Below are 17726 nucleotides of genomic sequence, written 5' to 3' on the forward strand. Positions count from 1 at the left end.
ATGATTACTATTATTTATATGATTACTCATTAGGTACTTGTAAATCTAAAGTATTTAAAATTTTATTGATGTAATTTTAAGATACTATAAAATATGAATATTACTTAGCAAAACTAAAATAATACATTGATTATTTTAAGTATAAATAAGTATAAATTCTTATTCTCTAAGTATAAATTCTCAAATGTTTTCTAATTTTTAATGGCAGTATTATTTTTAGTGGCAGTAACTTTAAAGTGGTAACATGATCTTTGATTAATATATTTTAAGGAGTAAAATTTAGACTTTTAAATTTGAGAAAATCATATACCCTGTTTTTAAATAAAACTGGGCAGCAACGTTTCTACATATCACTGAGAAATTCCTTAGTCTCAGCTATGAGCTAATGTTAAAAATAAATTAAAATGCAAAGTGATTATATATAATGAGATGAAAATTTGTTTGTTTGGTCTGACTTCACTTTTTTATTAAAGTGGCAAGTCATAAGTTTGTATTATTTGTTTCTAAAGTATGAACAAGTATTTCTTTGCCAACTTTACTAAAGAAATGAAGGAAAAATTAAGTTACTTCTTCTTTGCACCTGAAACACTGTTCATTCAAGATACTGTGAGAAAAATCTGACAAGTACAATGGGTTATTAATCTGTTATATACAATCGTATTACATGTATAAATATATCCGTGCAGTCATGTTAAGATACACGTTCTTATTCATAGAATCTTAACTCAGCTTAATAATCCACTAGTTGCCAAATTCATTCAACACTTTGATGATGCCTGTTTTCTAGAAATACTGGAATATTTATATACTCTGTGTGGTCACCTTTGTATCAAAAGTACTGCCAGGAGGTATAGTCTTTATTGGCCCAAGGCTGTCTGCTAGCATGTTGCTGATGGTGTTGCTTCCTCCAGTGCCTGGAAAATGCAACAGAAACATTCAGATTACTTGTTCAAATTTCTTGTGCATTAATCTACTTAAAATCAAAAGTATTCATAATTAAAGCATTTCTGCCCTGCTCTGAGTTGTATTCAATATTAAATATATTTATTACAGGACACACACACACACACACACACACACACACACACACACACACACACACACACACACACACACACACACACACACACACACACACACACACACACACACACACAAGGCTATTGTGGTCGAGTCAAATTTTACACTTAATAGCTAATAAATTGCAATAAACTTAAAGTAAAAAAGTCTGTGTTTGATTAAGGTCATTGCAAAAAAAAAAAAAAAAATCACGTGCTTTACTGATTAAACTTTAATATATATACTGTATATATATATATATATATATATATATACTGTATATATATATATATATATATATATATATATACTGTATATATACTGTATGTGTGTGTGTGCATATATATATATATATATATAGTATGTAGAAAGTAGTATGTATATATATATGTGCATATATATACATATACACCAATGAGCCAAAACATTATGACCACCTAATTAATATGATGTTGATCGTCCAAGTGCAGTCAAAACAGCTCATACCTGGCGAGGCATGAATGCTACCAGATTTCTAAATGTGTCTTGTGGTATCTGGTACCAACACGTAACCAACAGATCCTTTATCTTCTGTAAGGTCCGTGGTTGAGATGCCGCAGATCGGAGTTGCTGTTCCAACCCAAACCACAGATGCTCGATGGGATTGATGTCTGGGGAATTTGGAGGCCAGGGCATTACTTAGAAGTCTTCCTCATGTGCCACAAACCAGTCTGGAACAATCTGGGTGGTGTGATATGGCGCATTATCCTGCTGAAAGACAGCACCGCCAGAGGGGAAGACAGTTGCCATGAAAGGGTGTACCTGGTCAGCAATAATGTTTAGGTAGGTAGTAGACGTCAGAGTACCCAGCACATGGATGACTGGACCCAGGGTAACCCAGCAGAACATCAACCAAAGCATGACACTGCCACCACCGGCTTGTTTTCATCCCATGGTGCATACAGGTGCCATCACTTCGCCAGGTAAACGGTGCACACATACCCAGCCATCCACGTGGTGCAACGGCCAGGTACGTGCGTGTTGTTTACCGGGAAACGCAACAGGAAATGTGATTCATCAGACCAGACAACCTTCTTCCAATCACTCAAGGTCCAGTTTCGATGCTTGTGTGCCCATTGTAGGCGCTGTCTCCAGTGAACCGTGTTTAGCTTGGGCACTCGGGGCGGCCTGCGGCTACGCAGCCCCATTTTCAGCAGGGTTCAATGTACTGTGTGTTCTGACACGTTACTCCCATCACCAGAATTCCAGTTACTGGTGAGTTGCACCACAGTTGCCCTTCTGTTGCCATGTACCATCAAGGAGAGCCTTCACTCACCTCAATGAGCTGTAGTCGTCCGACAGTTCGTGTGTTTCCCCTCCTTGGACCACTTTCGGTAGGTAATAACCATGGCTGACCATGAGCACCCCACCCCACCAGCTGTGCCGTTTTGGATATGCTCTGACCCACTCGTCTGGCCATTACAATTTGGTCTTTGTCAAACTTTCTTAAGTCCACTGCCTTTCCCATCTGAAGAACAAGAGTAACACTGAATAATGGAGCTCAGTATCGGGTGTTTTTTATACTGTGTCCCAACCCGCACATATGCTGTAGTTCACCTGCAGTTGCTTTGATTTGCATAACAACTTGCTGGTCATGTTTTGGCTCATCGGTGTATATAGGGTGACACAAATAAGCATAAATAAGAAAGTTCTATTACTATTGGTACGAGCTGATATTCATTTACTTGTATTGAATGACACCATGATGTTGTCACTGTAACAATTTTAATAGATCAGTTAAATATAAAAATAGCAAAATGCTTAAAGTGCGGTACTCACCGTGAATATAATCTGCAATAGTTTTATGAAAAGACTGATGGCTAAATATAAGGTGGAATGGATAAGTTAATGCATTAAGGTAGGATGAGATTTAATTTAACGGAATTTTAAAATAAGCGCAAGGAAGAAGAAGTGCACTACTCCGTCCCTGGTTGTCATAAAGTAGAAAATAGTTAATCTGGAACATAAAAGAATTGATATTGCCAATAGTCGTGACGACAGACTTTTGTTAAGTTATAACGTCTTCAGTTGGCGGTGTTAAATGAGAAGTAATGTGTGCTGTATTTTAAGGAATTTTCTATACTCTCGTGATGCTCTTTAGAACACGTGGGAATCTCAGATGTGAGAGATTCCAAGCCTCTGCACGACTATTGGCAATATCAATTCTTTTATGTTCCAGATTAACTATTTTCTACTTTATGACAACCAGGGACAGAGTAGTGCACTTCTTCTTCCTTGTGCTTATTTTAAAATTCCGTTAAATTAAATCTCATCCCACCTTAATGCATTAACTTAACCATTCCACCTTATATTTAGCCATCAGTCTTTTCATAAAACTATTGCAGATTATATTCAATGTGAGTACCGCACACTTTAAGCATTTCACTATTTTTTATATTTAGTCTATTATCACAGTACTATAAGAATTCTATAACTTTATACTTGATAGATCAGTTACTAATTAATACTCTCAGAGAGAGAGAGAGAGAGAAGGGTTTCAGCCTGCACAACAGGCAAATTGGCCCATAAGCATGTATGTAGACATAATATATTCACAATTGTGTGAACTGAACCAGGGTACCAGAAGAACTGGAATACTATACCATAAGTAGCCAATGTGCCAAAAACAGTTGATGTCACATTTATAATGCCCATTTTATTTAATAACAGCCGAAATTTTTATTTGTATCACCCTGTGTGTGTGTGTACATATACCTGCACACTCTGTATATAAAATGAACATTAAAAATCTAAAGCATGCAATACCAAAAGTTCAATGTTCATCTAATTAAAAACTAAGCTAAAATACAATTTAATGATTATTCAAAACTTGCCTAAAAGGGGGTATGAAAAATTAGACACACTGTAGTTTAATTTCAGATTAGAACAAGGAACATGGGGAAAACAATGCAAGCAACTTTTTTTTTACTTAAGTTGGCATAAATTACAGGCACTTCCCGACTTACGGAACTTTAGGTAAGTTTTTGCCAGCTAGTGCAAACTTTAAAAAAAAATCGTGGAAATGTATTTTGCATCCTTCAGAATAAATGGAGGTATCGTGAAAATATCATAATGTGAACCTAATAGCACGTTTTTTTGTTTTTTTTTCGTAATTTGTTCCAAGACCTCAGAAGTTGAAATTTTTGCTATATAACTCAGCTATTTATCTCTCTAAAAGGTCATTTTTATAATGGAAATTGTGCTACACTTTCATCATTATCATATGTTCCTTTATAAGAATCAATTTTGAAAGCCTTTGTGATATTTTTCTAAAGCACATTTCTGGAGGTCACGACCATAAAACAATAAAAACAATTTGCACTTTCCAGTTTATTGCGCTTTCTGTTAGTGCATCTAATTATAAATGGGTAGTAAACTTGATCTTTTGCATTTGTGATAATCCCGATAACTGGAATTGTGTGGGCTTTTACGTTATTATGGTGAAACGTGTTTCTCCTTCAGTGAAATCTTCAGTCATGTAAAAAACAAATTTTCAGAATCTTCTCTTCATTCCTATTTACTTATTACAATAGTGAAGAGAAAGGGACCAACAGAAAGTGCAAGTGGTGGCAGCGCTAGGAAACCGAACAAAATTGATTTAGAAATGAAGATGAAAATTATTAGGAAGTACAAAGCAGGACAAAGTTTGTCATCTACTGCATGGAAATTAGGGTTTGCTGCTTCAACAGTGAATGCTATTTTAAAGGTCAGTGCTCATATAAAACAACATGTTAACGGATCAACGCATTTAAGATCAACAGTGATCACAAAGCAGCATTCAGGTGCTATATCGAAGATGGAAAAGCTATTAATAATATGGATGGAAACTCAGATTCAGAAGCAAGTGTCCCTGAGTCTAATGGACATTCAAGCAAAAGCAACAAGTATTTATGAGGGTATTAAGGATAAGCATGGCGAACTCCAAGTCAAATTCGCGATGCTTTAACCTATTAAACCACCCGTTGCTTGCGGATGGTTTAATAGGTTCAAGCATCACGTTAGTTTCCACAACATTTGCTAGTGAAAATTCTGCAGCTGCAGAGAAATTCTGTGATGTGTTGGGAAAAAAACCTTCTTCTAAGTCTCAACAGCCCTCAACTTCTGCAGTGGCGTACTTGTCAGCTAAAGAGTTATTTTGGCAATGATGCTTGAAAGGTAAATCTTGCTGCGTTATGCCTATCTCCTCTCTTTTTGTAATTTTGTACATGAGATAAAAAATTGAATAATTCCATGTACATGTTCGTCGAACATTTCTTTTTTTTTGCTTCACAAAAAATTCAGTGTGGGTAGTTGCAAGTGCTGCATAAACATTTAGGGAAATCTTGACTTACATAGAGTTCCACTGAACGCAACCCTTACTTAAGTCGTGGAGTGGCTGTATATTATATGAAAATAAAAAAACTGGATACCACTGTTGCCACAACAGCTATGAAAGTAATGCTAAGCATCGCATAGTCTTTTATTGAAGTTTTTTTTTTTTTTTTTTGTATGCAGAACATTTTTATGGGGTACTTGATTAACAGTTTCCAATAAAGAGAAAGAACTTGGTTTGTATATCACTGGAATACTATTTTGTCCAGTTTTGCTGCATAAACAAATGAAAATTAATTTATCTGAGTTTTTCCCTGGGAAAAACTCATGCTAACAAACCAGGGAATTAGCTAAAAAAAATCAATGCCAACAAAATTTTCTCAACAAAGAGTAAGTTTTAGTGAGAGATTATTTTAGGCAAGTTTTACTAGAAAAAAAAAATATTTTTATTAAATGAAAACTTAGAACTTTGGAAGCATTAATATTTCAAATAAAGGGGGATCATGCAAGACAAGCACACAGAAAATAACACACCTGAAGGGGTGGACAGGTGTTGGTGTGTCTGTCTTGAAAGCAGAGTGAGCAGAGGCTCGCTGTGCTACAAAGCAAAGTGAAAGGTTATGTACAGAAATTTATTAATATAATTCAATGTTTAATAAAAACAAAAATAATTTAAGATTTAGCAATCTGAATTTTATTAATAAAATTATTTCAATTCAAACTTTTAACCAGAAATGAGGATATTGTTACTGTTTACACAAATGAAGAAATGAAAGGACCAACTGGCTGTAAACCAGCTTTGTAGGTAACAGAGTGTTAGCACATGTGAGTTCAAGTTCAAGATAATAAAACTGTTTTCTCTACTAGCAATCCCAGCTACAACATGCAATGGCAGTTCTGACCATAATAATTGTAAAATTTTCCTCTGAACTTAATATGATGATAAACATATATAACTTTTAACTATATAAAAAGCATGAGCTTGTTTGCTTCTTTGTTTATGAAACTATAATAAATCTAACATTATACACTGAATGGCAACTTTATTATGTACACCTACCAAACAGCAAATAGGTTCCCCTTTAGGCCTCAGAATAAGGCCCAGATTTGTCATGGCATAGATTAACAAGGTGTCAGAAGCATGCTAACAGGTATGCTGATTCAATTGCATCCCACAGTTGCTGTAAATTGAAAGGTTGCAGTTCTTTACTCTGAAGAGTTTGTTTCATTCATCCCACAGGTCTGAATTGAGATCTAGTGACCGATGATGCCACTCACCAGATCTCACTGGTTCCAGAGAATCAACATAAGCTGAATTCATTCTCACATTCTGGAACTAGTTCTGCACAATTTTTGTGACGTGGATATTTATAATGTTCTTCCAACATTATCCTGTTGGAGGAACATATCCCTTCATGGAAAAAAATTTCCAGATAATCTGTTGTAACCAAATGTTGCTTCATTGGTATCAAGAGGCCTAATATGCACCAAGAAAACGCTCCCCACACCATTAAACTCCACTGGCAGCCTGCATTCTATTTTTGCCATATAATAGTTCTCCCATTAACACGAAACAACAGGATTTAGACTGGAAACATTTTTCCAGTCCTCTTCTGTCCGATGATGGCATTCCTGAGTCCACTATAACTGTCTCTTCTAGTTTTTTGCTGATAGTGGTAGAACTTAGTTCAGTTGCTGAGTATAATGCCCCATCTGAAACTAGGTATGATTAGTTGTGCCTACTGAAATTCTTCTTTACTTGCAGCTGGGCTGTTATTTGAGTGACTGCAGCCTTTCTGTTACCCTGCATGTCTTGTTAGCCTCTCTCATCAGTGATCTTTTCCTAACCACAGGATTGCCACTGGGTGGATATTATTTGGTTGCTGGACCAAATAACACCCACGATTACAAGATCTCTCAAATTTCTAACATGTAAAGTAGCAGATAAATTATGATGGATATATGCAATTAATAAAAGACTGCATCAGAAATTAGAAATGCCGGAATAACCAATGTCACATTCTCAATAGCATGGAGCTGAGAACAACGTAATGAAATTTGTTCTGGATGCATCAAAAAGTAATTCTAGAAGTAGGAAAAAAAAAAAAAAAAAAAAACCTTCACTCTAATTAATACTAGGAAATTCGGAAAATTTCCAGGTAGGAGCCTTAGACTCAGTTTAATTGCTCTCTGCATATAATTGCTGTTAACGCTTTCACAAATATGCGTATATAATGGCTATACATCAAGCACATATAATGTATAATTGCCACATGACAATAGCATTAACGTAGCAAGAGATAAAGAAGAAATAATCACATAGGCTTTAATAATAATAGAAAACACAATATATATTTATTTTATTCGGTTTTTTTTTTAGGAACATTAGCAACTAAGGCCATATTACTCCGGGATATGCGGTGATCATTCCCTGACCTTTCCGCATCCTCCGTATTTTGTGGGCTCACGGGCTCGAACCTCGGACTAATCAAGAAGCATATGCTACGCACTGCTGCTCCTGTGCTCAGGCTGTTCAAGAGAAGAATGTTGCATATCCTAATTGGCTTACTTCCAATTTTTCAGTTTCATTTTCTGCCTACACCAAAGTTTGCAACAATTTTAAAGCAGTTATTAATCAGTCCAAACTATATTTTGAACAGGCTAAGAGCAGAAAACTTGCTTCTTGCCCTAATGGTAGCCACGCATTGTGGTCTCTTGCCAAAGCTATTGGCTGCAACTTTTGCCTATCTCTGCTCCCACATCTGTCAAAACCAGATGGTTCTGTTATCACTTCAGCCAAGGATAAAGTTGACCAGCTAGCATCCCATTTTTCTTCCAACTCGTGTATTAATGATGTTGGTAAAACACCTCCCACCATTCCCAACACATTTGATTCAATGCCTCCAGTGGTCTTCCATCAAAAGGATGTCAGAAGGATTTTGATGAATCTTGATGCTTTCTTAGCATCAAGATTCATCAAATGATGAATGTATTTCTTCATCAGAATAATTTCTCCATCAAATGATTCTGATGGTATTTCTCCACTCATTTCTCAAAACCTGTGCTCTTGAACTTACTCCTGTTCTTTGCCGCCTTTTTTTTTCACTTTCTTATTCCAAAGTGTTTTTCCTTCTGCTTGGAAATTTGCTCATATCCAGCCAGTTCCTAAAAAGGGTGACAAATCCCTCCCATCCAATTATCGTCCCATTTCAATTACTTCTACTCTTTCTAAAGTAATGGAGAAATCAATTAACTGCCAACTCTTAAACTACCTAGAAACGTTCCGTCTGATCAACAATCACAAAAGTTTCATACCTATTAAGAAATATTGTTCAAGGTTTAGGCCTAAATGGTTGTCAAATGAACTAATGAGACTCGTAACAGAGAAGAAAAATGCATACAAATTAACACGTGACAGAGAAGCCTATGATAGCTACGAGTTGATCTGTAACCAAGTTACAAAGGAGGTTAGGCAGGCGAAGGCAGATTACGAGAAATCCTTGGCAAAAGATGCTAAGAAAAACAGCAAGGATTTCTTTACTTATATAAACTCTAAAAGGAAGGGGATGAATCTGATTGGTTCACTTGACGTCGATGGTTCGACTGTTGATGATCCTGCTCAGATAGCAAACAAACTGAATGAGTATTTTGCATCTACATTCACACGTGAGGAATTATTAAGGTTTGAAAATGGCAGGTTTTCAAATTGTAGCAGGATACTTAATGATTTTGTAATAACTGAGAGCAAAGTGGAAGAGAAACTGTTGGAGTTAAACGTAAGAAAAGCACCTGGGGTGGATGGGATCTATCCAGTTATATTAAAGGAGGTGGCAAAGCAACTAAGCAAACCCTTAACCATAATTATGAGAGCATCCTTGGACTCAGGTGAGGTTCCCACGGACTGGAGATATGCAAATGTATCCCCAATTCTCAAAGGGGGATCGAAGGGTGACACGGGTGATTACAGACCAGTTAGTTTAACTTCTGTTCCGGGTAAAATAATGGAGTCGCTGGTTAAAGATGCATTGCAGGATCATCTAGACAAGACTGCAGCAATAATTCAGACGCAGCATGGGTTTGTTAAGGGAAAGTCTTGTCTGACAAATTTGATAGGATATTATGATGTGGTTACAAAGGAACTGGATGCAAAAAATAATTTTGATATCATATATTTGGATTTCAAGAAAGCTTTTGACACTGTTGCGCATGGAAGACTACTGTACAAATTGGAGCAGAATGGTATTAAGGGTAAGTTGTTACAATGGATAAAAGGATGGTTAAGTGGGAGAAGACAGAGGGTGGTAATCAATGGGTGCTGCTCTTCTTGGACTAATGTTACTAGTGGAGTCCCACAGGGATCGGTGTTGGGTCCACTGTTGTTTTGTATATTTATCAATGATATTGATGAAGGTATATCAGGCTTAGTGTCGAAGTTTGCAGATGATACAAAGGTTGGCAGGGTTGTTAATCACAGTAATGGCAGTGTGCTACTGCAACAGGATCTAGATAATTTGGGCAGATGGGCTAAGAAGTGGCAACTGAAGTTTAACCTTGACAAATGCAAAGTACTGCATATGGGTAGAAGTAACCCCAGAGAAACGTACCAACTGTGTGGTACTACACTTAAGGTGGTAGAAAATGTAAAAGATCTGGGAGTAATTGTGCAGGCAGATATGAAGTTTTCTGAGCAATGCAGACAGGCTGCCAGGGCAGGTCATGGGGTTTTGTCAATGATATATAGGAATTTTGCTAGCAGGGAAAAGGAGGTGATTATCCCTCTGTATAAGGCAATGGTCAGGCCACGCCTTGAGTTCTGCATACAGGTCTGGAGGCCTCATTTTAGGAAGGATGTAGATTTACTTGAGCGTGTACAGAGAAGGGCAACAAGATTGGTGAGGGGAATGAAGGGATCCTCTTATCACGAGAGGCTTAAGTTCTGCAAATTGCAGTGGCTGGAGACTAGGCACCTGCACGGTGATCTGATTGAGGTGTATAAGGCCTTGAATGGGTTCAGCACGCTGAATTCTGATGGGATCCTTCCACTTGTTCAGATTACGAACCTAAGGGGGCATAAATTCAAATTAAGAAAAGACAGATGTAGATTAGATGTGCAGAAATTTGCCTTTTAGCCAGCGGGTGGTTAATTAGGTGGTAGATGGCTCTAGGTGGTAGATGACTCTCATCAACCGGTGAAATACCACCACTTTGCTTATTGGAGGCTTGAAGTGGTGGAACCCATGTTTAGTCTCTAGAGCTAAGTTCCGGTCAACCCTTCCCTATCTCTTCCATCATGCAGTATGATTGATGACTTTTGAGGTTATGATGAACGTCGTGGCGAGATCCAATATTCCTTACATTTCGAGGGTACAGCTCTAAAACGGTTTTCGCAGGCCGGCCGCTAGTTAGTACACCGGACCGAACCTATTGGTAACTCTCTAGGAGGCTTCCGGATCAGCTAGTGTATAATCTTGCTACCTCTACTCTGCCAGATAGTGACTGGAGGGAGTCCGAGTAGTGTGTATGCGGGGAGCATTGTCGAGGCCACGTTATGTCAAGGATCTGGGTATATTCTTACCACATGTACGCCATATCCAAAAATTTCATTACTTCATACAGCATGTCCCACCCACTTTTTCTTACTATTGAATACACCATGAATTGCCAAACTAATAGAACAAGCTTATCTGCGAAAAGATCTAAACCTCCCAAGGATTTCCTAATTCATTTCACAAATATACGTGGTCTCAATTCTAATCTCAATGATGTCCATTTCCACTTGCAGTCTGCCAAACCCCATGTACTTTTTCTGACAGAATCTCAGTTATCGGTTGATTCAACTACTGCTCATCTCAGATGCCCAAATTATTCGCTGTATGATTCCTTTCGCCTCAAAGGTGGTACTTGTGCATATGTCCGTTCTGATATTCCCTGTCAGAGACTTGGCAATTTGGAATCTCCTCTCTTTGATCTTCTCTGGCTTAAAATCTCTCTACCTCATTGTGTCAAATTCATCTGTTGTCTCTACCGTTCCCCAAACTCCACTAATCACTTGGAGCTCTTTGACTTCCTCTCGTTGCAACTTGACTTTCTCCAGTCCAACTTTCCTAACAGTGAGGTAATTTTCCTTGGTGATTTTAATGTTCACAACTCCAGCTGGCTTCCGTTTTCTAGTCACACCGACCCAGCAGGTCGAGATGCTGAGGCTTTTGCAATTACTAATGACCTAGCACAGATTGTTCATTTACCTACAAGAATACCGGACAATCCGAATCATACAGCCAATACGCTCGATCTTTTTCTCACAAACAACCCTTCTAAGTACACGGTCGAAGTGAGAGGTCCTTTAGGCACTTCAGACCACAACTTGGTGATTGTCTCTTCTCCAATGGAACCTTTATCTCATGGCTATTCCCAACCTCGTGTTGTTTGGCATTACAAGAATGCAAAATGGGATGACCTGCGAGACTTCTTTTCTTCTTTTCCTTGGTCGGATTACTGTTTCAAAACTCCTGATGTCAACGTTTGCTCAGATCGTGTCAGTGAAATTATTCTTGCAGGAATGGAATCCTTTATCCCACACTCCACTTTAAAATATCGTCCTTTATCTAAACCTTGGTTTTCCAATAAATGTGCTAAGGCTGTTCAAGAGAAGAATGTTGCATATCGTAATTGGCTTGTTTCTAATTCTTCAGTTTCATTTTCTGCCTACACCAAAGCTCGCAACAATTGTAAAGCAGTTATTAATCAGTCCAAACTAGAGTTTGAACAGGCTAAGAGTAGAAAACTTGCTTCTTGCCCTAATGGTAGCCGAGCATTCTGGTCTCTTGCCAAAGCTATTGGCCGCAACTTTTGCCCATCTCTGCTTCCACCTCTGTCCAAACCAGATGGTTCTGTTGTCACTTCAGCCAAGGATAAAGCTGACCTGCTAGCATCCCATTTTTCTTCCAGCTCATGTATTAATGATCTTGGTAAAACACCTCCCACCATTCCCAACACGGTCCATTCAATGCCTCCTGTGGTCTTCCGTCAAAAGGATATCAGAAGGATTTTGATGAATCTTGATGCTAAGAAAGCTCCAGGTCCTGATGGTATTTCTCCACTTGTTCTCAAAATCTGTGCTCCTGAACTTACTCCTATTCTTTGCCGCCTTTTTTCACTTTCTTATTCCAAAGGTGTTTTTCCTTCTGCTTGGAAATTTGCTCATATCCAGCCAGTTCCTAAAAAGGGTGACAAATCCCTCCCATCCAATTATCGTCCCATTGCAATTACTTCTACTCTTTCTAAAGTAATGGAGAAATCAATTAACCGCCATCTCTTAAACTACCTAGAAACCTTCCGTCTGATCAACGATCGCCAGTATGGATTCCGTCAGTGTCGATCCACTGGTGATATTCTGGCTTATGTTACCCATTTATGGACTACTTCAATGGAAAGGTTCGGTGAAACCCAAGTAGTTGCTCTTGACATCTCAAAGGCTTTCGATCGTGTTTGGCATAAAGGTCTTCTAAACAAGCTTCCATCTTATGGTTTGCCAACTGTTTTTAGTAATTGGTTATCCAGTTTTCTCTCTGATCGCTCACTGAGGGTGATGGTAGATGGCTCTCTGTCTTCTAACTTCTCCACTAATGCCGGTGTCCCCCAAGGTTCAGTTCTTTCCCCCACTCTTTTCCTCTTGTATATCAATGACCTTCTTCCATTGACTGGAAATCCTATCCATAGTTTTGCCGATGATAGCACATTGCATTCAACTTTCCATTTTGAGAAACCTTGCCCTGCTCAATCAGCTTCAACTTCTCGAAAATCTGCTACCAATTCCTTAAATGCCGATCTTCAGGTAATTCTCCAGTGGGGCAAAGACAACTTAGTTGATTTCAACCCTTCTAAAACTCAGTCTTGTCTTATATCTCGCAAAAAGGATTCTTCTGCTCCTATGCTTATCTTTAGTGACACTCCAATTTCTAGGCAAAAGGATATATCTCTTTTGGGAATTACCCTGACTTCTAATCTCTCTTGGCACAAGCACATTACAAATATTGCTTCCTCTGCATCTAAAAAACTTGGTTTTCTCTTTCGCTCTCGGCATTACTTTTCTTCCAAACAGCTGCTCACTCTGTATAAATCGCAAATCCGCCCTGCCATGGAATATTGTTCCCACATTTGGGGTGGTGCCCCCAAAACCTCTCTCAGGCTTCTTGATTCCATTCAGAAGAGGGCAGTTAGGTTAATTAATGATTCATCTTTAACAGAGTCTCTCCACTCGCTTTCTCATAGACGTACTGTTTCTGCTGCATGCCTCTTCTACAGATATTTCCATGGGCACTGTTCTTCTGAATTGGCTTCTATAATTCCCGCTCTCTCTTTCAAAACAGTCCGAACACGTGCCGCCACCAGCCAACATCCATTTACTGTTCAACTTCAAACCCACAGAACCAACTTTTCATCTTCCTCATTTATTCATTCAACTGCCGTTTTCTGGAACAACCTTCCTTCATACGTATTTCCTGAAAATTACAATCTACAGAAGTTCAAGTCCAATGTCAACAAATATCTTCTTTCGTCTTCTCAACCTCCAACCCAAGCACGGTACTAAGTACTATAGGTTCTAATACCTCTCGTGTTTGGGGTTCACATAAAAAAAAAAAAAAAAAAATTGCTGGAACAAACTTCCATCTGTCGTCGTGGAAGTTGATAGGTTGAATAAATTTAAGGAGGAACTGGACAGGCATTTGGAGGGAATGGTATGATTTTTTTTTTTTTTTTTTTTTTGGCTGATGCTGCATAAGCTCATACATTTGCTTTCTTGCATCACATGCCACTACTACTACTACTACTACTACTATCACCAGTATGGATTCGGTCAGTGTCAATCCATTGATGATATTCTTGCTTATGTTACCCATTTATGGACAAATTCAATGAAAAAGTTCGGTGAAACACAAGCAGTTGCTCTTGACATCTCAAAGGCTTTCGATCGTGTTTGTTTGGCATAAAGGTCTTCTAAACAAGCTTCCATCTTATGGTTTGCCAACTGTTTTTTGTAATTGGTTATCCAGTTTTCTCTCTGATCGCTCACTGAGGGTGATGGTAGATGGCTCTCTGTCTTCTGACTTCTCCGCTAATGCTGGTGTTCCCCAAGGTTCGGTTCTTTCCCCCACTCTTTTCCTCTTGTATATTAATGACCTTCTTCCATTGACTGGAAATCCTATCCATAGTTTTGCCGATGACAGCACATTGAATTCCACTTTCCATTTTGAGAAATCTTATCCTGCTCAATCGGCTTCAACTTCTTGAATATCCACTACCAATTCCTTAAATTCCGATATCCAGGTAATTCTTCATTGGGGCACAGACAACTTAGTTGATTTCAATCCTTCTAAAACTCAGTCTTGTCTTATATCTCACAAAAAGATTCTTCTTCTTTTTTTTTTTTTTTTTTTATGAAAACCCCAAACACGAAAGGTATCAAAACCTATAGTACTTAGTACCGTGCATGGATTGAAGGAGAAGTATGGGGGGAGGGGAATGCCGGAAACTTTGCTCTAGAGACTAAACATGGGTTTCACCACTTCAAGCCTCCAATAAGCAAAGTGGTGGTACTTCACCGGTTGATGAAAGTCATCTACCACCTACACTGCTCCTATGCTTATCTTTGGTAACACTCTGATTTCTAGGCAAAATGATATATCTCTTTTGGGGATTTGTTGTTGTTGTTATTTGGTTTTCAGGAGCATTAGCAACTAAGGCCATATTGCTCCGGGATATGCGGTGGTCATTCCTTGACCTTTCCGCATACTCCGTATTTGGTGGTCACGGGCTCGAACCCCGGTCTAATCAAGAAGCATGTGCTACGCACTGCTGCTCCTTCCCACCTGGCTACGGAGGCACCCCTTTTGGGGATTACCCTGACTTCTAATCTATTTGGGCACAAGCACATTACAAATATTGCTTACTCTGCATCTAAAAAACTTGGTTTTCTCTTTCACTTTCGGCATTACTTTTCTTCCAAACAGCTGTTCACTCTGTACAAATCGCAAATGGAATATTGTTCCCACATCTGTGGCGGTGCTCCCAAAACCTCTCTCAGGCTTCTAGATTCTATTCAGAAGAGGGCAGTTAGGTTAATTAATGACTCCTCTCTAACAGACTCTCCACTCGCTGTCTCATAGACGAACTGTTTCTGCTGCATGCCTTTTCTGCAGATACTTCCATGGGCACTGTTCTTCTGAATTGGCTTCTATAATTCCCACTCTCTCTCTCTCTTTCAAAACAGTCCGAACACGTGCCGCCACCAACCAACATCCATTTACTGTCTAACTTCAAACTCACAGAACCAACTTTTCATCTTCCTCGTATATTCATTCAACTTCCGTTTTCTGGAACAAACTTCCTTCATACGTATTTCCTGAAAATTATAGTCTACAGAAGTTCAAGTCTACTGTCAACAAATATCTTCTTTTGTCTTCTCAACCTCGAACCCAAGCACTATAGATTCTAATACCTCTTGTGTTTGGGGTTTTCATAAAAAAAAAAAAAAAAAAGAGAGATGATATTACCACAAATAAAAGTAACTAATGAAAAGTTTTTATTTATTTTTATTTATTCATTTTTTAAGAAATTAAATTTTGGCTATAAAGCCAAAATATTATTTAAAAGCAATTATGCACATAGTTTTTCAATTTTTCATGAACTTCCAAAATGGTTAAATATTACAATTCAGTGTAGCTAAAAACTACAATAAGTTGTTTTCCAGACGCATGAAAACGAAAAGTAGTGGGAGTTCTGGAAAATTCCAACATGAGAATATCTTATGTCCTACATCGATGACCTTCTGTCTTCCTTTCTAAGATTGTAATTCACAACAATAGTACTTTTTATAGACACACTATTATAATTTAAATATTATAATCTTATTATAAATTGAAATTCATTTATATAATGAAGTTAAGCTTATGGGTATTACTTGGCTCATTGCTGGTGGGCTTATAACACGTGTTTTGATTATTCATAGTAAGCTTTTGTTACAAAAATACACTATCCAGTCAAAACATTATGACCACCTGCACAATTTAGCAATCCACAGTTCCTCCCTGCCGGGTGGTATATATGAACTGGTAAATATGATATTATTATTATTAGCCATATGGTGCAAGGAAGCCTGAGGCTTATGCTGCACCATCCAAAAAAAATTCCTCAGTTAGCCTGAGAGAGAGAGAGAGAGAGAGAGAGAGAGAGAGAGAGAGAGAGAGAGAGAGAGAGAGAGAGAGAGAGAGAGATTGATTGATTGATTGGAAATAGAAAGGAATCACCAAGAAAGAGAAGAATGGTGATATTCAGCTCAGGACCGTGGGTGTGCCAAGCCCATACTCATCAGTTGTGAGCCCCTGGGGCAAGATCTTGGCATGCAGTCAATATGAACCACATGGGCAAGGGATGTGATCTATGGACTTCAAAACAGGGATATTGGTTAGTTACTGGTTGAAGGGTGGCAGTATTGTAGAAACTGCAAATCTTGTGGGCTGTTCACAGAGTGCTATAGTTAAGGTGTTCCAAAAGTGGATGGATAGCAGACAGAGCAACAGTTGCCTGGCCAATAACTCACTGATGATTGTGGTGAATGTAGTCTGTCCAACCTTGTGAGAACTGATAGAGGGAAAACAGTGGAATAGCTGACCATGGAATTTAACCAGCACCGTTTTCAAGGCCATGATCCAAGAAACCCTTGTCCATATGGCAACTGGAATAGGTGCCCATCCATGGTACCCATACTTACAGCCACTCATCACCAGTGACATCTAAAGTTTGTATCTGAATGGTGTAATTGGACCATTAATGACTGTAGAAAAAGTTGCCTTTTCCAATGAATAATGTTGCTTGCTATGCGATGTGGATGATGGAGGATATGGCAATAATTGTGGGGAGGAATCACTCCAACATCCTGGTCAAGCAGAAACAGGCAGATGGCAGCAGTGTTTTGGTAAGGAGGATGTTTTCCTGGGAATCTCTTGGGGTCCTCATACCCCTAGACCATACTCTAAATACTACAAACTACCTATCACTTGTGGCTGATCAGGTACAACCTGTCATGGCAACTGTCTTCTTGATTGGCACAAACAAAAGTGACTTCTAGGTGGTAACTTGGTCACTGAATTCACAGGATATGAATACCACAGAACATCTCTGAGATGATGTGGATTAACAGAGATGGCATTTGGTTTCGCCACCAAAACTATGGCAGACCTATGGGACACAATCCTGGCAATGTGGTACAACGTACCTCCTGCAAAGTTCAGAAGCTTTATCGAGTCCATACTTCACCA

The 17726-nt window shown here is 38.5% G+C and overlaps 1 protein-coding gene across 3 annotated transcripts in view; it reads right to left on the reverse strand.

The window, feature by feature from the left end:
* Window positions 1-539: 539 nt before the first annotated feature.
* Sulf1 (Extracellular sulfatase Sulf1) overlaps window positions 540-17726 on the reverse strand; it is a 242783-nt gene continuing 225596 nt past the window's right edge. For 2 of the 3 annotated variants that reach the window (XM_090386513.1, XM_090386511.1), the window contains 2 exons: window positions 5944-6007; window positions 540-914 (listed from right to left, as the gene is read on the reverse strand). In XM_090386513.1, the coding sequence (XP_090242639.1) occupies window positions 830-914; window positions 5944-6007 (149 nt within the window). In that variant the 3' untranslated portion in view covers window positions 540-829. The remainder of the gene's footprint in view (window positions 915-5943; window positions 6008-17726) is intronic. The other variant, XM_090386512.1, reaches the window with a different exon arrangement.

Source organism: Mastigoproctus giganteus, chromosome 12, assembly GCF_048544385.1.
Source record: "Mastigoproctus giganteus isolate SK-2022 chromosome 12, ASM4854438v1, whole genome shotgun sequence".
NCBI classification, from domain to species: domain Eukaryota; kingdom Metazoa; phylum Arthropoda; class Arachnida; order Uropygi; family Thelyphonidae; genus Mastigoproctus; species Mastigoproctus giganteus.